This window comes from Balearica regulorum, chromosome 1 (assembly GCF_011004875.1).
Source record: "Balearica regulorum gibbericeps isolate bBalReg1 chromosome 1, bBalReg1.pri, whole genome shotgun sequence".
Classification (NCBI taxonomy): domain Eukaryota; kingdom Metazoa; phylum Chordata; class Aves; order Gruiformes; family Gruidae; genus Balearica; species Balearica regulorum.
Window position 1 is genome coordinate 100,572,356 of NC_046184.1, and position 25,200 is coordinate 100,597,555.

Here is a 25,200-nt window from a genome sequence, read left to right on the forward strand (position 1 = left end):
GGGAGATGTAATATATAGGTCTTGCAGAAGCTTTTTTCCCCCCCTTATTAGCATATAAAACACACAAATGTTCTGTAAGCGTGCCTCCTAGGGCTCCCTTAATAGAGGAATATTTGAAGCAAACGGACCTGTAAGTCTTACTGAAAGAAATCTTTCTTACAGGATGCTATAATTTTGGTTCAGTTTGTCATTAAAGTGTTTGTCTTTCATGTCTCTTTGTGACACCTTTGGCCTTCTGTCAACTCTGAATCTAAATATCTACACAAAATCAAAGGCAGAAAAATCATATATAATTCTGAGACATTTTTCAAACTGAATTGTGGGGCAGATAACTTTCTGGTTTACTTTGTATTGGATAATACAGCAACAAAAATAATACTTGTTGGATACATCTTCTGCTCAGTGTAATTATTTTGTTATTATTTTGGTTCACTTATATGGCTTATTTAAATGAAACTTTTAATTTTATGTTGGCATTAATTTTTTTTTTCTACCAAAGATAACTTAAGTTCTTGCATAAAATCTCTCTGCATTTCTGACTTTCTTGAATAATCTGGACCTTGATGGCTTTCTGATTATTTTTGTTTATGTTGGACTACAGAGTACTATGTTTGTCTTATGAATTGCCTTTCTATCATGGGAAGCTGTTTGAAACTACTGCTTTGTTCTTCCACCCACAAATCTGAGGAAAGTACCTTATTGTCTTTTTACTTTCTGATGTGGTTAGTAAGCCCTTTTTGAAAAGAGCAGTTAGTTATTCATGTTGATTATTGTTCCCCTTCTTGGTGGGGGTTTTTTGGTTGGTTTTTTTGTTTGTGGGGTTTTTTTCTCTTCAGCAGCTCTTTCTGTTCCTTTCCTACCAGGACACTGGGCTGGACGGAGACCTGTTGGAAGGAGGGGGAATGGGGATAGTCCCATTAGTGAAACACTTGATTTTTTTTTTTTTTTTAATCACTGCTTCAGCCATTACTTGTGTCTTGCTTCTAGAACATTTGTGATAGTTCTTTGAACTTAAAACTACCAGAGGTATGTCTGCATGTTTACCTCTCCTTCCCCCGTGGCATACAGGTATAGGTCCCTAGCATACACGGTTACTACAGCCTTGAGTTGCTCTAGCAATGTTGAATTTGGTACAAGGATCATATATTGCACAAAAGCCTCAAGCATCTGTGCAAAAAGGCTTCTTTGGACTTGTTTTCTGAGGGTCCAGTGGCTGTTGGTCTTCAATGCTGTTCTCCCATTGTGTTTAGGATGTTAAAATAAAGTACTAAGTTCTACCTGGGTGCTCCAAGACAGTTTGCATGTACAAGTTCATTGCGCCTTAAGAACAAAGCAGACAAGTTCCTTTGGAGGTTTAAATGAGACTTGCAGAATATTCCCTTTTTTTCCCCTCCATGTTACTATAGGTGTGTGCATTAAGTGGGAACTTGAAAGGCAATAGAGTGACTGAAGGAGCTTCAGAGAGCTTGGTCTTTACGCCTCGCACAATGTTATGTGCTGTTGCTTCTGTACACTAAGCACACTGCCTTCATATATATTTATGAATTTCTTTAAAATATGCCTGGTAATGCTTAAGACTGTAGCATTTTCAGCTGAAACATGAGGCAATCATTCTCACATACAAAGTGTTGCTTTCTATGTCTCTTCTTTACTGAGCGGGGTCTATCAGGTAAACATGTGAATCCTAATTCTTTCTAGCCTTGCCTCTCTGGTCCTCGGGACATGAGTCCATAGGAACTTTTATGTGTTTAACCTGTAGCTACGTGCAGGTATGCTGAGGGTCTGCGTGGCCTGAAGACTCCTGGGCAATTTTCTGTTAAGCAAGTGCAGTTGTAAATGTTAGGATGTAAATGTAATGGATCCTTCTTTTAATCTCAGCCCTCTAACTATAACATGCTTGGGGTTTTTTATTTACTAATAAGACAGATAAGCTGCTGTAGACGTAACAGCTCAGCCGTACTGCTTAGTTGTCTACAGGAAGGCACTCTGATGTAGTAATATGCGGAATGGTAATGTTGCATTTCAGTGCTTCCTTAAAACAGCTGTGGAACCTGCTGTCTCAGAAAGCAGCTTATGCCTTAGAAGCTCTAAACTAGGAAATAATGCTTTGTTAGTAATATGAAATAAAAGTAATGTTGATTCAAAATACTTGTCCTTAAAAACAAACATTTCTTAAAAGTTCTTTAAAAAAAAAAAAAAAAGTAGTTGTTTGGAAAATCACTCTCCTTATGATTAATTTCTGTCATCCATTTCTTTAATTTTTTCTGGCCTGCCTTATTTCTGTTTCACAGAAATCCTTACAAATCTTGCTCCTAAACTTTCTGGTCTGCTCCTTTTAATTTTTGCTGAGTACTTTGTAGTGAAACTTTGAAGCCTCCTTCCCTGTTGTTTCTTCTGAGTAACAAAATAGATAATGAGAGAAGGTCACAGAAGACTGGAATAAAAAAGTAAAAAAGGGGATTTATGAGAAAAGGCTTCAACTCTCTTCTTTCAGAAAGGCCCGAAAACTTTCCTTTTTTATTGTTATTGCACAGCTCATCTTGACTTCTTAAATTGTGAAATGCGCTGTTACTGCGCAGAAGTAATATGTGTACTAGCTAGTCAGAATTCAGGATTTATAATGCTGTCTTATAACAAATGCCAGGTGTTTTTAAGTAATGTTCTGTAACCATACTTTAGTTCTGAGGCTCTGTAGCTCCTGTCACAGTAAGTTACATCATGAAAGCATCTGTGTCAGTGTGAACCAGCACTTTGTAATGAATTTACCAGTGTTCAGTCAGTTGGATTGCTACTTAATTGGCTGAATATTTCTAGCTATATGAAGTTCTTGTTCTCATAAGTACAGTGCATATGTGATAACGTACTGTCCTCTGTCAGAGGATGTCAGGATCTCACCATGCAAATCAGCCATGCTTACTCTTTCCATTCTTCTAATGATAGCATGAAACCCATTCCCACTACTTTGTTTCAAAATCAATCCTTAAAATGAAAGCTAGGCTGTTAATCTCTCTTGTCTACCATTAAATGATCTTACATTTTACAAATTGTCTATCAGAAGATGAACTTAATTGTATTACAATCATATTATTCAGGCACCAACTCACAAGGGAGTGTAAGTAATTTGTCTGTGATTCAGGGGGCACCTTTGAAGATCACATTAATTTGTTTAATACAAAGTGTTCTCAGTAACGGAAAGAAAAGACAGTAAGGAAAGGGTGGAAGAAATCAAGGAAATTTGGATGTGTGGAAGAAGTTTGTTTGGGCTGAAGTAGAGTCATGCTAATGCTAACAAATATTAAAGAAACCCAAGCCTCTTGAGGCTCAGTGAAGTAACCATGATAAATGATTGAAGTGGGTGCTTGGCAATACGGGCTGCCCAGTAAGGGGAGCAGCCCCATCAAACTGCTTTTGTAGAGCAAGATAGTTGGTGCTGAGGACCTGGTGTCCCCGGTCCCTGTGTTTCTGAGTTTCCTTCAGCCTGGCTCCCTTCTGGCCCTCCAGACTGAGTACTTCTAAGCTGTTGGAGCATGTTAGGTGCACTCTGAGCTTTCCAGCGTGGTTTCATCCAACAAGAATTCAGTTTGTGTGCTCCCAGCCTACTTTGCGAGGTAAACAGAAGTACCGTTAGCGGGGATGATCTTTAAAGTACCCTTGTGACCTGAACTAACGCACTAGTGTAGGCATGCCTGTACAAACTTAAGAGGGGAAACAGTCCCAAAGTTTTAAAACTATGGACTTGAAATTGTAAAAGAATAGCAGAACTTGGCAAGAGGTCTCCAGAGGCCAAGGTTCCCCAGGAATCATTCCATTGAAATATCTAGTAAAAATACAAATTTGTAGTATGGCCCAGTCAAAACTGGGAGAGTTTGTTCCACTAATAAAGGATATAACCATTAGATAGGGATTAAGTTGTAACACTTCCAATTTAGAGGAAATGGCATAATGTGAGCTGTGAAAAATAGGCAGTCAGGAGTAAAAAGAGTTGTTACCCGCTGTTGGGCATCGTTGCTGTTCCTGGTGTAGTCTGTATTTATGATCACATAGGTTTAAAGGTGCTACTAGGGAAAAACTTTGCAATGCTTTTTTTTGACTTAAAATCTTACCCTGCAAGTAAATCTCTCTTTGCTTTAATCTTATCCACCAACATTTATTAGCATAAACTGAACAGGGAAAAAAGTGTCTAAAAATTCATATAATAAGTAACAAATGGATTCAATGAACCAGAGAGTGTATGTTGTTTTCGATAACAATATTCCAAGATTTTTTTCATCATTTATTATAGTATCAGTGGATTACATGGGAGCAACTTGGTCCCAGTTTAACATCTTTGTCTGTGACAGGTGGTTTTTTTGGCCAGTAGTTGCATTCTTGGTTTAGAGGGGTAAGGATGGATGGCGGGTTTCTTCTCAAGGGCAGAATGTTGCTGCTGGGAAGGGTGATGCTTTTCTCTTGTAATACTTCCCTTTCTCCCCCCTCCCCGCCTTGTTAGGGGATCTTTTACTTTCTTAAGGTAGTTTTCAAAGGGAAAGTATTACTCTCTTTTGTGGTGCCTGGAACCCATGGATAATTGTCTGGGGTTTAAGTCCTCTGCTGAGATTTAAATTAAGAGCAAGTTAGTACTCTAAAAAATTTTGGCAGCAGTTTCAAATCAAGCTGAATTGATCTATAAACTAACCCAATCTAGTGGTTGGAAAGTATTGCTGTGTATTGTAATTAAGGTTTGAGCCTTAGTATTTCTTTAATTGGTACCATTATAAAATAAGAACAATAAATTTTATCTTAGGAAACAATTACAGAATAGCCACTTCAGTGCTGATTTATCAATATTAGCATATGTATAGACCTTTCATGTTGTAGCATTACAATTTCTGGAAGCTAAAAGACATATCCAAAGTCTAGTTGAGGTTGCAGGAATATTTTTGAGTACCAAACTTCCTTTTCACCCATTTCATAACTGTTAAAGTACTACTTAGTTCTCTGTGTACTCTGCTATGTCATGCAATGGTTCAGAAAAGGATTAAAAAAACATTAAAGTGCCATGCTTTCCTTGAGGTGTCTGTTCTGTCATCATGCCAGGTAATGTATTTTAATAAACTCCTTAGTTTATGCAGGATACAAAATATCTGTGTGCTCTCTTCAAGGCTGTAGCAATACCTAAGTTGTTAAGTGAATGACAGTTGGTCTGACCTTGGCATCATACTAAACAGGAGCACTTCAATCAGTTCCTAATATAAAGAAAAGTTTACAGCTTTATTCAGGGAATTGATTTAATGCAGACATAATGTGAACCTTTCTTTTCAGCAGCAGTTCAGCTCACCCTGAACAAAATTTGGAAAAACTGCTGTACATCTAATATTTATGAGCTATGGTAAGTGCATCCTTCCACTGTAGGGAAACTCCTTTAGTCTTATTAGTCATATTTTATTGGACTAAAGCTGTACATTACAGAAAATATTTCTAAAGAACAACATCAGATAAAAAGACTGAGTTTCCGGCTTATATCCCCATAAGCCTAACATTTCCTTATGATGGTGTTTACTTCGCTGAAAAAGCTTTTCTTCTCTGACTTCAATAACAATGAATGCTTGAGTGAGGAAACATGGATTATTCAGAATTTTTGTTCTTGGGTATTAAGAGAAATCTTCTTTCCCCTACTAAAGGTTCTGTTGTGTTGGGCTTAAAAAGAAAAAAAAGGGAGAGAGGGGAGGTCAGTTATGCTGTGTTGTGGTTTAACTCCAGCTGGTAGCTAAGCCTCACACAACCGCTCACTCACTTGCCACCAGTGGGACGGGGGGAGAGAATCGGAGGGGTAGAAGTGAGAAAGTTCATGGGTTGAGATAAAGACAGCTTAAAGTAAAAGCCGTGCACACAAACAAAGCCAAGACAAGGAATTCATTCCCCACTTCCCACGGGCAGGCAGGTGTTCAGCCATCTCCAGGAAAGCAGGGCTCCGTCATGTGTGTAACGGTTACTGGGGAAGTCAAATGCCATCACTCCAAACATGTGTACCCCCCTTTCCTTCTTCCCCAGTTATATGCTGAGCATGACGTCACATGGTATGGAATATCCCTGTGGTCAGTTGGGGTCAGCTGTCCCGGCTGTGTCCCCTCCCAACCCCTCGTGCACCCCCAGCCCACTGGCTGGTGGGGTGGTGTGAGGAGCAGCAAAGGCCTTGGCTCTGTGTGAGCGCTGCTCAGCAGGAACGAAACCATCCCTGGGTTAGCAGCACTGGTGCCAGCACAAATCCAAACCGTAGCCCCATGCTAGCCACTGTGGAGAAAATTAACTCTGTCCCCGCCAAAACCAGCACATGCTGTTACTTAACCAGGCAACTGGGCATAGTCTGATTAATGACCACTTGCATTCTTACAAACTTGGGCTTTAACATTTCTTTCTTACCCTTTTTCTGTATGCTATATATGCTGTTTACTGTTATGTGAAACTTGTATGCCAAGAATTAGACTCTGTTTTTCTGTTTGTTCTGTAATAAGATGGAAGTATTTTCTGCCTATTTGGAATAACTTATGGGTATAATTTGTATATATAAGAAAAGGTCTCTTCTTTTTTCTTTTTTTTTTTTTTTTATTTATTTCTGGAAGCATAAATGAAGTGGAGAGGAAAATAAGTTGTTCCATGAAACCAGATGGTATTCTGCAACATTTGCAGCCAAAAGCTTTTATGATCCTGTCTAGTTGAAATCCGTAAGAATTCTGCTTGTTAGAGACTGGTGTACTTACAGCAATTTTTACAGAATATTTTGCAGTGTATTTCTCTGGACACTGAAGATAATTCTTCCTTTTGGAATATACTAATACATGTGCTTCCTATGATGGTGGTAAGGGTTTACTTTTATATATTTTTTTTTTCTAATTTTCAAACATTTTGAGTAATGTTTTATAAAGGGCTCAGATCATTGGTTTAAAAAGTATTCTGTGTTGTGAAATCCAGCGGGATGGACAAGGGAGTGGAACTGGTGTGTCTCCAACAGTGTTTTGCAGTCAGAGGTTCTGTGAAGCCTTGGGGTACAGGGCTTAGTTGTAAGAAGGGTAACTAAAATGTACCTTTGAAAGATAACTAAAAAAAGGCAAATCTGCTGTCCAGAGGCTTCAGTTTACTGTACATAGGCTTGCACCACAATTCAAAACTGCTTAGTAATCTGCAAATTGAAAAATGTACTGTTACGTACATGCATGGAAATAGGGTAAGCCTTTAAAATGTTAATAATTTGATTTGATATTTGAGAGTGTATAGATTTGTACAGAAGGGTGTATATTCCTTTTTTAACTACAAATCTGATATTCAAAAGACATTCTACATGGAAAAGGTTAAATGAATTACAATGTACAAATTGCTGGTTATGTCTTTCATGGATTTCCTTTATTTGCATGTAAAAGACACCTCTTTTCGAAAGTTCTTGCATTCTTCTGGACACTAAATTATTTCTGCTACTTTTTACCATACATACAATATATGTTAGAAGTTGGGTGAAATTAGCTTAGTGAAGCACTTTGATTAACCATAAGTTTTCTAGTAAGGATGGCGGTGAATAGACAGATTGGCTTAGCAGAATAGGATGGTTTTACAGAGACCTCATTATATGAACTGCAGATTTTCTTGAGCTCCAGTTAGGGTAGGGCATTTTGCAACAATTAGCATTGGTAAGAGCACAAGTGAGTTTCATCTTTGTATTCACACAAGTGTAATTGACATGAGGTGCTATCAAAAATGACTTGAAACACTTCCAGACAAGCTGTGCTGATCAGCTGAAAGTTATTCTGTTGGAATAAGGAAAAGGACTTTGGTCCTCATCTGGAGTAGTTAGGTGCACACATACCACCATAGTATGAGGCTTCTGAATGCTTTCTGCTCCATGCCCAGGTGCAGCGAGAGTCTATTTTAAAAGAGGTTCTGTAGTTGTGTCAATCACTTTTTTTTAATTATTATTTTGTTCTTTACAATTAGTTTTCCATTTTAGCACTTCTGCTACTGGGTAAATGTAAATGTCTCAAATTGTAGTGTGGAAAACAAATAGAAGAGGGCTTCCAAAAAGTTGATTTAAAGATTTTGATTACTACACTGAACTTTGGCCATAGGTGGCACAGTGTATAAATCTTATCCAAAATAATAAAGAACACAGTTATGGCCCGCAGTAACTGCAGTTAACGCCATGAGTCATTTCCAGCTGTCTTCTCCAGACACGAAGGCATTTGAACAATAGCAGCTGATCGCGTGGCTCTCTTTTAATTCAGTAAATCAAATGGAGGAACTGTGTGTTCACAGTTAAAGGAGGAGGATTGCTGAAAGCTGCACAGTGCATGCTTTACAGCAGAAGGTCATTGCTAGATAGAAAATATATCCTAGAAATCCTTGCTAACAGGCTTCATCTGTGTAATAACATAACCAAGACCTAAATCTTCAATTCTGTTGTCAGTCTTTGTTTTAGAATAAGCATAGATTAGACATTTTAAAGTCACCAGTATTTGTTTCAACATCTGGACAACTAACATCATTGTCAAAAATGGCTAGGAAATATTACATGTGATGACTCCATTATGTACATTTATTAATTCATCTATTAGAAACCTTGTCATAATATATACTAGAAAGGAAAAAGATAGGTAAGGGACCATCCGTTATTAAAATATTATTCCTATTTGTGCCACATCTACCTATAGACATGTTCTGTAAAAGCCTGGAAAATGGGATTGTCTATTAAGAAAAAGTAGCCAAGACAAAATATTTTATAGATAAATGCATTAGACATAAATGAAACAGAAAACTGAACTATGCTTTTGTTTAGCAGGGTTGTACATAAGACCGTTTTTTATTGTAGTAGTCCAACAATGCAAACAGTTTGAGGATTATTTTTTGTTCCATTTAGTAGTTGTGCGAAAATGTGCTTGCAGGGAAAATGTTTAGTTTGGTGGTTTTAAGACTACATTTCTCCCCTAGTTATGACTTTAATGTATCGGAAAAGTTCTAAAACTGGGTGTGAGAGGAGGGTTCTTCATGAACCAGTATGATGGAAACTTGCTTTCCTTTTTCGCATCCAAACAAAACAAATTATTTGACTCAAGATTTTTAAAGACCCACAAAAGGGAGGAAATTCAGAAAGCATGATTAAAATTTCACCATCTGCTCACTCTAAAGCAGTAAGGAGAAGGGGGAGGTTTCCCTTGTGCACAACCATTATAATCTGAATTGCAGTAGAAAATTAGTGGCTGTGGAATAGGCACAGCACCCTCTCCTCTCTTATTCGGGATACTGATTCAAGTGAAACTCTGGGCAGGATGAACTATTAAAAAAACGGATTGAGATCCTCAGCTTGACACTTTTCTCTTCTGTGCCATTGTATCCCTCTGCAACTGTGTTTTAATGGTTTCTTGCTGCCTTTGGCGATGCAGTATTACCTCGTATGGGCCACATGTGAGTAGTCTGATCTGAGGCGGAAAGGAACCTGTTTCCCCCATCTGTTTTGGCTTGCATGTGTCGGTGCTGCTGTTAGTGCTGACAGCTGTGTTCGTGTGCGAGGCCACCTGCCACATGGTGCATACTGCATCTTTGGGTAAAAGCCTAACTTTTCTCCCTTCGTGGGAGGTGTACATGGCTAAAACTGGGTTCCTGTTGGCAACTCTGCAACTCTCCCATTTTATCATTTTAAATGTGTCAAAATTATTTACTCTTAAATCAGGTGGTACTCAATTACTCCAGGGCATGCAAAAAGAAAGGGATTATCTAACCTGGGCTGTGTTCATCTATTATACTGATACAGTTTTACTACTTTGATTAGAATTTACTTATATGCTTCCGGTAGAACTGTCGTTTGGTACATTTCTGTTTTTTCTGGTTTTTCTGCTTTTAGATGCAGTAAAGAAAGGAGAAACAGATTTGAGCACAAAATGTTAGTGTTTGGGATTAGCATTTCTGATTAGGTTGGCTTTTTGTTCTCGGACAAACACAGCCCTGGTAATGCTTCATGCTGTGCTGTGATGCCCCTCCGGAATCCTCACTGGTAGAGTGCGGACAGATTTTGGATGCAGCTAGGTGTTTTGACTGCCTCTGTCTCTGTGTGCAAACCACTCACCATATTGTACTTAACTACATCCTGAGGTAGTTATGAGGATTAATTAATGCTTAAATGCTTTGAAGATACCGGATGCTTTATAAATGCTAATTATTATATTCAGGGTTGCTACAGCTTAGGGATTAGCCCTTACTTAAGCAATAGGTAGGGAAGCTGTGAGATGTACATGGCAAAGAAGAATTAAAAGTAATAAACTGTCACTGGGAGCCTAAACCTCCCTGCAGCCTGTTTGTGCAGTCCCATTTAATTGCTTTAATAAATTGCCACTCTTCTAATTTGTTTTTGGAGTCTTAATTACTTTTCTTTTGAATGTCAGAGGGAGCATCTCCTCTGTAATGTTCCATAGGGGCTGCTGTTACATTTTTGTAGTTTTAACCCTGATTGCCATTTCCCTGAGAATGGGCAACTGTGTCTTGGTACTCTCAAAACATGGTTTCTTTTTTTCCTCTGTACTGTTCTTGAATGAAACATTTTGTGGTTTTGTGCTAGGTTTGCAGCATCCAGATCACTGAGACAATTGTCTGCTCCTTGTCTGGACTTTGAAAACTAGGCAGGACCTTGTTGTGTAGTAGGTGCTGCTCCTCTGAATAAGGCTTGTGACTGGTAATTATACCATGAGAAAGCTACTTTTTGTAACCTGTGAAACAACCAGCTAGTCCCAAGTCAGACTGACCGGTAAAGATCTAAGTAATCGTCCAATATCTACCTGTGTCTCTGTTTTGAAAATCCACATCAAAGCTTTATGAGACTGGCACAGTATGAGGGGGGAAGCAGGGGGGACTGTCTGTGCACTTCTGAAAGATTTTGTTCATAGCTGAGGCAGTGAAAAGTAGACAGAAAAGTAGGCAGTACTTTCCAGGCTGTTTTATAGCTGCTGCTCTGCAGATGGGCCTAGACTACCAGCTTCATATCCACCCCAAGTTGTAGCTACAGCTGATAATACAGCATAGCAGAAAAGAATACGGGCAAAGAGGCCAAATATGGGTATAGAGGGGGTGAATCGAGGTGAATGAACGGAGAGAAATCTTGCAAAGAGATAAGCACTAGCACAGGTAGCCCAGAGAGGTTGTGGAGTCTCCATCCTTCTAGAATCATTTAGGTTGGAAAAGGCCTTTAAGATCAAGTCCAACAGATCCATGGAGATATTCAAAAGACATGGCCCTGCTGGAGCAGGTGGGTTGGACTAGGTGACCTCCAGAGGTTCCCCTCCAACCTCAGCCACTCTGTGATTCCCTGAGATGGCACCATGCAGTAAGGAGCTGATAAAACGGTATGACGTGTAGGCAGTCACAAAGAACAGCAGAGATGCTCATTAAGATGAGAAAGCATGGTTCTGTATTTAAAATACTAACATCAAGGTTAGTCTATTTTACCAGTAATTTGCACTCAGTGAATCACCGAGGTTTTGTGCATCATCTCCATCTATAAAATGAGGATAGTATTTGTCACTGGGTCGTTACAATGGCAAGGTCATCCCTATTGGTAGGGATAGTTTGTTAACTCAAGGGAGGCCACAGTCCTCAGAGAGAGAAAAATGGAAGTTTCGGTATTAAAAAAAAAAGCAAAAGCAAACCAAAAACCTGACCAAAATTCCTTTCTAGGAAGAAATCTTTTCAAAAGGCATGAGAACCCCCTTCTTCCAAGTCACTCAGCAGCAGCAGCAAGGATGGCCTGAAGTCACCCAAAGCGATGGAGAAAGGTAAGTGGTGAAACAGCCACACTGCTACCTTTACATGATGCAAATGTTTTACTGTGCTGGTGTAACAGGCATATAAATAACGTGGCAGCCACACGGTGCCTGGCCGAGGACTGCGTGAAGCCAGTTACTGACTTTGTATTGACAAACATGCATAGTACCTGAAAGTTGGCACAAGTTAAAAACAGCAGGCTAGAGCTGGTGCTTGCAGTCAGTCAAGAGCATAAATTCTCGAGGCTGTCTGTCCTTTTTCTTACAGAGTTAATTTTCACTTCTGATCTTTTCTTTTTGTTCACGCTAATTATGCTCCATTAACTTAAAAAAAAAACCCAAAAAACAAAACACAAACACTACCAACCCCACCACCGCTCCTGGGGAGGAGGCGGCCGGCTGCGTGCGGTGCTACTTCCCTCGCCGCGGCCATCGCTTTCCTCCCGCGACCCCCTGCCCTCCCCCGGGCACAAACCGCCTCCCCGCGCGTCTGCAGGCGGCGGCCCCGGCCCTTGATCCGCCTGCCCAAAGGGTAGTGGCGGAGCACCTCCTCCTGCCCCGGCCTCCCTCCCGAGCCACCGCTTCAGCAACCGCACCACGCAGGAGCCGGCCTCCCGCCGCCCCGGGCGAAGCCTTCGTCCTTCCCGCTCCTCGCACCCGGACCCTCCTTCCCGCCAACCCCGGCCCGAACGCAGACCTCTCCCACAACCCCGCGCTGCAGCTGCCCCGCCGGCGGGAAGGCGTAGCCGCGGCTCCGCCCCAGGGGCGGGCAGCGGCCGCCCCCGCCGGAGGAGGGAGGTGTTTGCCGCCGCTGCCTCCCGCCGCCGCGGTGCCTCAGTGCTGGGCGGCTGCTGGCGGTGCCTCCCGTCCTGTCAGCGTCCCGTCCCGGACGGCGGCGGCGATGTCCGGTGGGGGCAGCCGGCGGCGAGCCGGCCCCTCCTGGCACAGCACCTTCTCCCGCTTCTTCGTCAGGAACCCCCCTGGTGAGGGGGCGGCGGCGCCGGGGCGGCCGGCGGGCGCGAGCAGGTACGTGGGGGGAGCGGAGCGGAGCGGACCGGACCGACGCGGTCGGACGCCCGCTGCCGTCCTCTGCACCGCCCCACCTGTCCCCGGCCGGGGAGCGGCGTGCGCCGCCGGGGCAGGGGGACCGGGGCTCTGCCGGCCGCCCCGGCAGATGTTGCGACACCAGTGGGCGAGGGAGGGAGAAGAGACGGGTGTGTTCACTGCGGGGGGGAGGCTGGCCGGACGTCCCGGGGCTGAGGCCCCGGTGGTGAGGTGCCGCAAGGCTCCTCGGCCGGTCACAGGGCAGGCGCGGGCCTGGCGGGGCCGCGTGCGGCTGCTGTGAGAGCAGCCCCCGCGGCGGGAGAGCGGCGGCCCCAGCCGGATCGGCGGCTTGTCCACGGAGTTTGACAGCGGGGCTGGGGGCTGTCAGCCTGTCTGCTGGCAGCGTCCGAGCTCGTCGTTTTTGGTGGTGGCGGCGGCGGTTTTAATTTAACGTAACCGCGGTACGGTGCGAGGCGGGTCCCCTGCGGGCTTGACGTTCAAGCGGTGGGGCGGTAAGGGGGTTTGTTGGGAGTTGGCCTGAGCGGTGGGTGAGCAACGGCGTCCTGCGGCCCCGCGAAGTTCAGCCGAAGTCCGTCGGATGATGGAGCCCTGTGTGAAACACGTACTTGCTGTAAATAGCCGGTTCTGGGGCTTCGTCGCCCTGGTTAGGGTGGTGTGGGTGTCGGCGGTGGGGCTGTCTCAGCCGCTTGTTCCTCAGGTTGCAGCCCCTTCCTTGGAAACTGAAAGCAGGGCAGAGCCTGTCAGGGGTTTGGGGTGCTTTGCTTGTTTGTTTCTTTTCAGTTTTCACATAGTTTTCTTTCGGACTAGTGTAAATCAGATGTAAATGCAATATAAATATTACTGATGTGTTTAAGTCTCAATGCAAAACTTGTGGTTTATAGAAACCTGGTTGTTATTAATAATTATTTTTTTTAGCACAGGGAGACAAGATGAAAAGGTTTGGAAACTTTGTGTATTTGTTCTTCTTCCTTTTTTTAATTTTTCTTTTTCTTTTTTCCCTTTTTCTGGTGGCTGACTCCTATGTATATGTAGGAAAGAAACACAGATAAAGTTTCTGTTTCTCGTGCAGCCTTATTATTGGCCCTAGTTAATTAGGATATTTTTGTGGTGGAAAGGTGTCCGCTGGCTAGGCCTTACTTCCTCAAGTGCAGTATTTATTTTTTTTGCTTTTAGCATGGTGTATTTAATCTTTGAGTTATTCTTGATACTGCATAGGTTTGTAAACTGGCAGACAAGTAAGTACAGTTTAATCAGATAGATAGTGAGTATCACAGTAGTTCTTTCAGTGAAAAACTTTAGGATTTTGCTCTGCATGTTCTCAGAAATTGTGACAGCAGTGTTATTGATGTCTTACACTGGCCATCTTAAATGGATTTCATAAATGCACCATTAAGATTTTTAACTTTGGGGGGGGTTTGGTTTACTGTAAGCTTTTGACACACCAATACATCACCAAGGATCCACTGGCCTTTCATGAGCATGAAACATGCTTTTTATTTCCTGGGAAAAAAAAAAAAATCAGGAGCAAGGTTGCTGAGTCAAGGGCATCTTTACAGTTGCAGGAATAGCGTGGCTATTATGTCTGGCAGGGAGAAAAGGAAAAGGCTTGGATCTGGCTGAGGACCTGAAGAGGCACTAGAAGAGGCTTCATTGGACTCCTCCTTGCCAGCTCCCTACAGCTGTGGTTTGGAATAAACAAAAAAGCATAGCGGTCGCCTTGGTAAGGAGGAGGGTGATGCTAGTTCAGTGGTTTGCGCACTAAATAGCCTATCTGTAGGTAGCACTCATGGTAGACCTGCTCCACTTAACTTGGGGCTGGAGTCTATTATCTTTATCTAAATCACAGTTTCATTTCCTGCAGCCAAGAGCCTTTCCTTTATTAGGAAGCCAGGATAGTCCACGTAGATCCGAAAAGGCTCAGGCCTCTTGGCCTTGTTTTTGAACTCCTTGCGTGGTTAGCTGAAGGGCGGTAGTTGTGACTTCTCTCCAGAGTGGAAGTAAGCAAAAACCCTCCCACTCTGAGGAGTCCAATTTGGTATGTTTAGGAGCTTTTTTTTGTTGTGCCAGGTTGCGGCGCAGCGTGTTACTCAGGAATGCTGACGTTCTCGTATTTGGTTTCCACTGGCAGCCTTCTTCGCAGATTAGCGTAATTGCATACATTAAGCAGAGCTGGGTTGGGATGAGTGCCGCAGGTTTGCTTGTCATGTTTATTTAGTGAGCTTGGCAGTGTAGAAAAATGGATTGCCCAACAAAGCATGCATGTGGGGAAGGGGAACCAAGGCTGCTTTGTATGTTTAATGTTAAGGTGTGGAGTGTGTGAGGTGAGCTGGAGAATATGTCTTTTGTGAAGTGTTATGAGAAATGTGTGCACCAGGATGGTTAATTTCCTATTCACGTTATCAGCATGATATTGGAACCAGATCAAACTTTAAATCTATAGAAAGAAACTTTTGTATGGAGATACTTTACCTACTGTTGGGTTTCAAAAAAGCAGAACACCTAAGTGAAGGGGACAGGAGATGGAGCAGTATGTTATACAGGGCCAAATACACCCCCGTTGTACCCACATTGACCTCTGGAGACATGCATCATGCTTAATGCCTGTGCAGAACATGATGGTTTCATAAATTTTAAAAATGTGCAGAAACGAGCCAGCATATGTCCAAAAGTCATTCTCCATATTCTCCCGCAAGTTAGGCAACCGCGGCTGGATGGAAGCCCGCAGCTTTCCTTCCCCAGCCCTACAGCTTCCCCTCAGCTTGGCAGGGTATGGAGCTCTCGCCTGCTCTTCCTCCAGGCACTGTGTTCAGACTTAGCTTTAAAAAACACCCAAACCCCAAACCTACTGTGGCCCTGGTTTAAAATAGGAGGAATGGGAGTGAGGAATTACACTGTTAATCAGTGTCTTAGACTCTTCTGAGAACCTCATTTGATGAAGAGCTTATGTTAATAACTTGCCCTTACAGCAATTTGTAGCTCTGATGAACATGAGAATTGCTGGAGGCTTGCTTGCTTGCTTGTGGAAAAAATAACCCATGCAGATTAGTTGCAAGTTTCATGGCTGCAAAAAGCACAGCACATGCGTTAAGGGATTACTTGGCTTTTACATAAAATGCAGACAAACGTGAGGTGTCTCCCACCGAGTGCTTGCCTGCGTGTGTTCTTCAGAGTTGGAGCTGCTTTGAAGAAGGGCTTTGGTGCTTTTCATCACAGTTCTTCATCATTAACTTCTATCAAAGGCAGGCAGTATGCTCTACTCTGCTGTTTGCTATTTTCAAGAATACAGAATTGATTATTTGTTACTCTAGTGTTTGTCCTGGAGCAGTCTAAATCCCCAGGGTGAAAAAATCCCATTGAATTTTCACTATTCTAATGGGAGTCTGATTTTTTTTTTTTTAATACTTGTTTCTTTAGTCCTTTTGGATGAAGATACAGCTTTTACAGTGCAAGTCAATCCACTACGGATTCTTTCAGAAATATGCAGTGTCCATGGCTGAGCGATTGTTGTGTTGCAAATAAATGTGACCTTACAGGTCATGTTAGAAGCTGCCAAGGAGGTGTGGCGCTTTTCACTTTAACCCAGAGCTACCACCAAAATCTCCCTTGAACTATGGATGTATTTTATTAGTTATTCTGTATATTGTTTAGCAGGTTCATTTCAGGTTTATCTTTTTCCCACCAAGAGCTGTTGGTCAAATAACTGCCAGTGCAAGTAGGCCTTTGCTGGGTTTGTTTAGATATTTCTTCTGCATCGCTGAAGTGCACCAGAGACATCAAACATGGAAGAGCAACCTTTTATATGGCTTTAGAGGTCTTTCTTTTTTTTAGGCTGAGATTATTGTTCTGTTCATCCATTAGTTTCCAACTAAGAGCTTGCAGAGATGGAAGAACTTTATTTATTCTGCCTGAGGAGAGATTAGAGAGTCTCTTTCTTCCTCTGGGACTGCCAGTCATTGTTCCTGTTTACAAAGCACATGTATTTTTGTAGTTGTAACAACTGTGCATTTGGGGACTGCTGGGAATTGACTGAAAGGGGAGTAATACATTTCAAACTTATTTTTTCTGAAGTTACTACCTCCTGGCTGGTTTTAATTCAGATACCATTAGCATCTCTGAAGAAATCCATTGGTTGCTGGAAAAAAGCAACCTCTGCTTTCTAATAAAGAAACTTTTTCTTTCGAAAGGCAGAGCAGGATTATTTTATTGTTGTTAAATTTTAAGTCATTTGTGAATGTGCAGGGGTGAAGGTTCGCGGAACCAGAAAGGGAAATACTCCAGCCATATAGAAGAATTCAAATTAAGACTTACCTAAGCAAGTTGCATTATGAAAATTTTCTGTTTGTTTGTTAATTTGCTTTTTTGTTTGTTTCTTTTTGCTTCCTAGATTTTTCTATTATGACTTTTATTGCAGGATAATTCAAAATAGTAGCAAAGGCCTTGATTCAGCAGGGTACCAAAGTGGTTGCCTATAATTAAATAGGTAAATAGTTCTGTGCGCTATAGTGGGACTTCTTGTTTGATTAGAATTAGGTGCTTACCTAGATGTCTCATGGGGCTGAGACCAGAAGGAGCAAGCCCAGCAGCTGGCCATGTACGTGTGAGACATTTCCTAAAGGAAATGTTACTAGAATATTATTTATAATAGTAATGCTCCTTGAAAGAAACAAGCAACTTTCTTTTTTCCCCCTATTTTAAATTTTAAAAGTATTGTCTCCTTGCCAATTATTCGTATAAGTGCCAGAGTTAATACAGAAATATTTCCAAAACAGCTATGAGTCTTTGGATTTAAAGAACGGTTTTGCAAAGATGAAAAGTCCTCATTCTTCTCCTTTGGTGAACAAAAGGCTCACAGGTGGGGGGGGGGGGAAGCAAAATTCAGGAACATGTTACTGTGGGGATTGTATTTCTAATTATTGAAACCTCTTAAAAGGATGGAAACCCAACTACTGCTTTTATTTTCTGAGGGGTTTTTGGATTTCATACAATTCATTATATACTATTGTATTTCCAGACAGTAGCACAGCGCTAAGCTGCTTAGGCTTTCCAGGGGATATTAATACACCTATTTTTCTGGTATTTTAATTTCTAAAATAATTTTTAATAATTATAACCAACTTTACAGTATCATTTTTAAAGACTTTTAAGATCAGAAACATGGGGTTCCTTAGTCATTTCGCTTTCTCGTGTCAATTTTGCAACATGAAGTATAGTCTTTAATTGTGTTTTGCTAATGTGATTTCATGACTTGCCTTATTTTGAAATGGAGTCTTGGTTTTCTGAATGTTCCAGTGTCTCTGAAATTGCTAAAATATTTTACTGAAGGCAATTTGGAGGTCTTGGGGCCTAAGTTTATGAACACTGTGTGGATCTGCGCTTCACCTGTGGACAGTGTTGTGTAGGGAAAAATGTAGTAGGAGGTATTTCTTGAGAGCACATGAAGAGCAAATGCAGAAAGAATTGCAGTGACAACAGATTTTTTTTAATTATCAATTAAATGCTACAAATCTAGCCATCAAATTTATTTTGGTTGAATGGAGAATGCATACTTTCAACACAAAAGAGTGTACCTGGATAATGACTGGAAAGTGTCTGTAGGGTACTTCCCGATGTATATTTTGTGAGTAAAAAATGGGAGAACTGGAGAAGTATGTTCTTGTGTTGAACTTGTAGCCTTGTGTGCCTCTACCAAGAGTTTTCTGCTCCAGCCTGACTAGAAGAAACTGCTGCATTTCACTGGTGACACCAGTCTCTCTTGATTGGTTTTTTCCTGGGTGCTTTTTCTTAATGACAGCTTTTAAAAATTCTGTTATGCTTTGTTTATCAGGAGGACAGCAGTTGCTGCTGCTTTAAAGCTTTCCTGGATTATTTTTTTTTAATATCTCCTATTTTCATGCCATTTGTAAGTACCGTTGCTGATCGTCAACCCTACAAATGTGCCATTTGAAAACAGTTTTATAATGGGCTGTCTATTCTCTATTAATACAATAATTTTAACCTTAATAAACTTAAATAGTTTATAAATCTTTCTGATATTATACCAAGTTTATGTGCTAGTGGCCAGTAACGTATTTATTTCGTAAGAATGTTGGAAACTTTAACCTATCAGACTGGCAAATATGGAGCAGATTCTACATTAATGTCGGTTACTATGCTTGACAGATGCCAGAAGAAAAACCTTGATGTAATCTGGTATAATCCTACTGCCCAATATCGAAGTAGGCTCTACTCAGAAACATTTATATTTCTTATATTTCTTTTCTCTAGCCTTTGTACGGCTGTTCAATTCCCTCGCATGTAAAACATTAAGTTATTCAGCAAGGGTGATCGTGGGCCGTCATCCTTAGTTCTAGCCTTTAAACTTGAAGGTGCTCGTTCATTGTAAAGACATGGTTTGGTTCTTGCATTTTTCATGTAAATTTTCATTGTAAAATGTGGCATATCTGTGATTTTATAACATCTTTATTTTCCATGATAATTTTAGTTGCATTTTGAAAGAGGATTAAAAGAAATTTCTTCATTTTATACTAACACACTCTGCGTAGCTCACATAGTCTATGTGACACAGCGCTGCTAATGCAGAACATGAAGCTGACCTAGCTATTCTACACAAGCAAAGAACAGTATGTAACTAAGCAGTATAAACAGGTCTGAGAGGAAAAGTTGTTTCAGTTAAAACAATCTAAATTGCTTAATGCTGTCTGTAATCAAACTAGTTTCGAAGTGGGATAGTTCAATTGAATATAATACATTTTGTGCTATTTCAACACTTAAATTAATCAGCTGATTGTAACACTTCTTTTGCCTAAGTTCCTGCCTCCTCCTCCTGGCTCCATTTTCACCTTCCTTACCTTTCTCTGCTTTCTGTTCCTTTTCCTACACTTCCCTTCTTATTTGTTTTAAATGAAATAGTAGCTTTGCTTTCCTTTGACCCTCTAATTTCAAACTCACTAACTTGTTTTTATAATTTCCATTTATCTTAATGTCCTTACTGCTCCTCCCCTATGTGTGTGGCCTAAGGTTAAGCACAGAAGTAGGAGCCAGAAACTTCACATTCAAATTTCTGTGCAAACACTCCCTCCCTTTTTAAAACAAGCCCCAACAGCCTTGCCACAGAGTAGGGGAAGATTTTTTCACTGCTACTACCATTTTTTTTCCGGGGAACAGTGTTAGCCTCAGGAATCTTGCTGAGAAGTTGGACAAAATTTTTCATTTTGAAGCTTTCAATAAAGGGCAGGATTCTATTTTAGGAGGGAGGGGAACAGAGAAAAGAGCTCTTTATTTATTACTATTTTCTGTTAAAATGCTAGCATCCTTATTTTCTGTTAAAATGCTACTGCATTTTAACTGTCATTTGATGCAGAAGGCAAATTTTAGGAATCTTCATTGGTCTCCTCACGTCTTGTTGCCATTGAGCTTTACAGTAACATTTTCCTTTCAATTCATTTAACAAATGTTTAGTGTACCCTTGCTCTTGTCATTCAATATATGTGCCAGAAGTTTGGCTCTTAAAAATTTGTCTGACTTCTCTTCATAGATCAGGTTCTGATAGTTCTGGCTGCACAGCTCACAAATGGCTTCAGAAGTGTGACATTAGTGTCTAAAGTAAGGTGTTGGTATTTCACTGTTAAGTCTATTGTATTTGGCTGGATTAAAGGGGAAGGATTGAAAAGTTGATTTACCAAGGCTTCCGGGTGACTTGCACAGTTAATAAATATGATGTTGATCCTAACATCACTGGAAGATGGGAATTGTCAAACTCAGTTTTGTTTATGACATTACAATTTCAGTTGACAAACTGCTGAAATAGTGTCCTTAGACTCTTTAAGGCGTCTGACTTGGTGCTGGTGCTCCAATTAAAATATTCGCAAGTGTAATTGCAGTGGGCTAAAAATCAACATACAGACCGGATGTGAAAAATAATTTTCTACTTGATCTATTCGAAGAAAATTAAAAGGACATATTTTTGAATCGATTTATTTAATATCTTCACAAACAATTTGAAAGACGACAAAACTGTAGCGTGTGAAGTTAACAGATGACTAGAGCGAGAATTATGGGAATCACCATGTAGAAGACAACATTAAAAGCAGGCTAAGTTGCCTTGGTTGACAGTCAGCTGAACATGAGCTGCCAAAGCAGAGTGGTGGCTCGGAGAGAAAATGTGATTCTCGGATAAATAACAAAGTACACATATTCTGTGGGTGAACTTTGGTTACTAGAGTACTGAGTCTAGTTGTGGTGTCCACAATTTATTATGAAAAAATGCTGACAAACTAAAAAGGGCTCTGAGAAGACCTCCAGAGGAACTTGATGTCTAGAAAACCTCCCTCACAGAATAAAATTAAGTAGCTCAATAGTGTTTAGTTCATCTCAGAGAAGGTTTTGAAATTACAGGGTTATAGTTTGAGGAATGATTCTGCCTCAAGGTATGTAACTGCAAGGGAAATGAGAGTTAAGTTCTTCATGTCATAGTAGACCTGTGACTTGAAGAGGATATGTAAACCCAAGGCCTTTGTAATCTGTCCCACATAGATGTAGGCTGATCCTGTAGCTGAGAGATGAGGCTTGACAAATCAGACTAGTAAGCTTAAAATTAAGTAGTGAATTTAGTAGTAGTTTACATGGAAGAGTCTTATTTACAAATGTGGTAGATTTTCCATTGCTTGATGGTTTTTAATCAAAGCTCATATATTTTGGTCAGGTGTTAAAGGCTTGACACAGGTCTCCCTTGGGGAAATTTTGTAATCTAGTTCATGCAGGAGGTCAGCTTCAGTAATCATAAGGGTCTGTTTGGTAAGTAGGGCAACTGATAAATACAGAAAAATTTTACTCAAAAGGTCTGAACTTCTAGCAGTCATCTTTTTAATTACCATTTGGAAGCCAGAACAGAAAAGAAACCAATACTAGCTAACCTATGGCTCTTTGAAGTTGTATAATAAAAGTTTCATAACTACTACTGGTCTGTGGATGTGGTTTGAGAATCCTTGTAATGTGCTGAAACTTCATGGAGATTTTGGTCTTGTACATCTATATTTGATAGTAGTATTAGACTTGCGGTTTTCTGTTCATTCACGTTCTTCAGGGAGGCTCTTGCACAGATGGATTTTAAAGTACTTGGTGATCAGAAATCTCTCTGTTCTTCTGTTGAAATAACTTCTGGAAGATCACCGCTGAATGTGTCACTGTGTTGGCACTAAGTAAAATTGGAAAGAAGTCATGACATCAAAACCAAATGAGGTGTACTTCCTGGAGAGGAGCATTAGTTTTGTTCAGAGAGATATAAAAAGCAGGAACTGGCATTACACCCCAGAATGCTGAAATAAAGAAACTAGCAAGAAAGGATACCTAAAAATGATATTAGCCTAAGTGAGGACTCCAGCAGAGAGTGAATTGTATCAACAGTCCCAAAAAAACACATGGTCTTAGGGAAAACTATTTAGAAAATATCGGGAAGGAGATGTCACAAGTGATGTCATGAAACCTGGATAGATAGATGTATGTATAGGTCAGGCTTAGTTTATTAGCATTATGTCAGTAAAGCCAGATGTAGAAGGATTTTGCCTCTTGGCACCCTGGAGCATCATTCAGGTTAGGCATTGCTCATTCTCTTACCGTTATGAGTCGTTACCTGAAATGGCTAGATGGTTTCTGAGTTAATCTGAAGACCAGTTAAAAACAAATAATGCTAGCCTAATGTGGTAGCTAAGAGGGTTTGACTATTCAGGGACTTAGCTGTCCCTGAAGAGAGAGAAAAAGAGGTGGCAAAATGATAGAGCACTTGCCTGTCTGGTAACATCTGGACTGCAGGAGACGTAAGTGCTGGAGCTGCTGCCTTGGGAGAGACTTTGCTTCTAAGCAATGGGATGAGGGAGGGTCAACATCCAGAAGTGCTGTTGCAGTGCTGTCCCACTTGAGCTCTAACCAACAGTCTCTGTTTCCGTGAGAGACTACACATTAATTTCCCCCTTCCCGAACAGCAATCCGCAGCCCGTACCTCCACCTTGTAAAGGGAACCTAAAATGTCACAGCGGTCACTTTCAGTTTGGTGAGCTCTGTGTCTGGATAGTATCATCAAAACTTGCATGTAGCTTATTTTTTTTATCTGACACAACACATTTACAATCTGCTGTGTGCATAACATGGGTGGGGTAGATTAATAAAGGAAGAAGGGGATGGGCTTTTAATTTGCAAGTTCCGAGGGATTGTTATGCAGGACGAGGAGGGAGGAAGCAGACTTCTCTCACCATACAGAGCTGCCATGAGGGCCTTTGAAGATGTGATTGTTTGTAATTGTCTTGTTCTGTTTTTAGAGGCAGTTGGAAAAGATCTTGCAAACTGTGTACTTAAATTTGCTCCACTAAAATGATTTTTTTTCTTGACTGTAATGCCTCATGTATATTAACTAGCCTGAGTTTGAGTACTTCTGCTTATACGTGTCTACTTGTTGTATGAGCAACAATGCAGAATATGAACATTTGTCTCCCCTATAAGAATCTCTAACCTCTCCTGTGTAAGTGTAATGATTAAAAAATTGGCCCGCAAATCTGCTTCTGATTCAGACACCACCTGTCCAAGTATTACTGAAAGGTCAAAACAGATTTTCAGCGGCAGAGGAACAGAAAGCATTAGAAAGTCACACAAAGAAAGGTTTGTGCAGAAGATACAGAACAGGATATTTTGTAACTTGAGTTTCATCTTGATTATTTAAAGAATAGGAGTGATGCTAATCAGGTTAGGCATGCTGGCAAGACAGTAGGGAAGAGCAACAAGACAGTCGAGGAGAAGAGATTCCTCTACCTTTGCTGAAGATTAACCCATCCATGTTGGATACACTTTATATGCAAGAGAAAAGGGAATGTCTGGCATAAATAGCAGCAGGAAGGCAGTAGATTGCATATTTGAGTAGTTGAGAGGCTTGGTTTCTAGTATTAATTGACAATGTCTTTATTACTCGGAGCATTATTTAATATTTCCATGCCTCTCTTTAAAAAAAAAAATCTATAAAATGAAAGTAATATCTACCTAAATGTGTAAACAAGTGTTTGTGACAATTTGTAAATGACTGCCTGTATAGTTACGAAGTCCATGGGAGCAAGTTGGTTGGGGCAGAGGTGTTTTCTGTATTCCTAGGATTAGGCTTTGCTCTTTCACTTCTTAAAAGCAAGTACAAAGTAGATTCAAAACTTGGGTTAGTAGAGTCCTATTGCTGGGTATGTAATGTAGCAATAGTAGTTGTGAAGGATGGAGTTGATGACTCAGGAGATTCATCTTCCTAATCTAGCAAGTGCTGAAATGCTCTCTGAGAGCTGGCTGGCTGATCTAGCAAAGCCATCTGCGTGGTTAAGCACAAGCCTAACTTTACGTGTGCTGAACTGGAGATAGCGTGCTCAGTACCTGCCATGGCAAAACACTCCAAAAATGCACCACTCCAGAAAAGATTAAGGCAAGGATGAAAGGCTACGGAGCCAAACTTTAATAATATGGATGTAGCTCAAATGGGGGGGGGGGGGGTAATCCCTGCTTCATGGTGAGCCTGTATACACTACCAGTCTGTTGTTTTCAGTTCTTAGTTAAAAGCATAAGAATTAGGTGGTGTAATACCATGTAGCTACCAGATCAACATTTAGAGCTATTTAATTGCAGAGATTGTGCTGTAGAAAAAAAAATAAAATATATATAAACCCCCTTAGAATACAGTTCTGGGAAGCACAACATCTAGCCACTAATGATAGGATAAGATGGGCATATTAAAAAAAAAATTAAGAATGGGTAATTATTAGTGTAAATACTAAATGTCTTATGTATTTGCCAAGAATTAATTTTAATTGTGAATGCTGTAACTTAATAATTGTGTTCACTGAATCTGTGATTATAGACTCATATGGACAACATGGACTTACATTGCAATATAAGAATATGTGTGGCATAATTACATTAGCTGCACCGTGGGGGTTTTTTAAAAGGGAGTGTAGGAATGTGTGTGGGCCTATGAACTTCACTATTTTGTTTTCCTCTTCAGAGAATTTTTGGGGAAAATACTGTGCAGTGTTCCAAAATCTGTGATGAGTGACTGTTACGTGATTGATGCAATGATGAGAGGAAGGGAAAGCCCTAAAAATTGTAGGGCATTGGCAGTGGGAAGCAATCAGCTGCATCATTTCAGCCCAATGAGCAGTAACCAGCCTGTTCCCCAGTCCCAAGTACCAAGTGTGGCACCAGCTACTGTGTCTGTGGCATTTAGGCTGTAGAAGGTAATCTCAGTGCTCTGGGAAAAACAAAACAATTTTATCCTAAACAATCCAAGAGGCCCATTTCCAGCAAAGCAAGCTTTGGTGCTGTAAACTTCATTCATTCAGCGTGAGTC

The 25,200-nt window shown here is 40.8% G+C and overlaps 1 protein-coding gene across 1 annotated transcript in view; it reads left to right on the plus strand.

Annotated features, from left to right (window-relative positions):
• Nucleotides 1-11,545: 11,545 nt before the first annotated feature.
• The window catches only part of CRYBG3 (crystallin beta-gamma domain containing 3), a 96,896-nt gene continuing 83,241 nt past the window's right edge, over nucleotides 11,546-25,200 (plus strand). Inside the window, exons 1-2 of the mRNA XM_075757931.1 lie at nucleotides 11,546-11,566; nucleotides 12,268-12,797. Of these exons, the coding sequence (XP_075614046.1) occupies nucleotides 11,546-11,566; nucleotides 12,268-12,797 (551 nt within the window). The remainder of the gene's footprint in view (nucleotides 11,567-12,267; nucleotides 12,798-25,200) is intronic.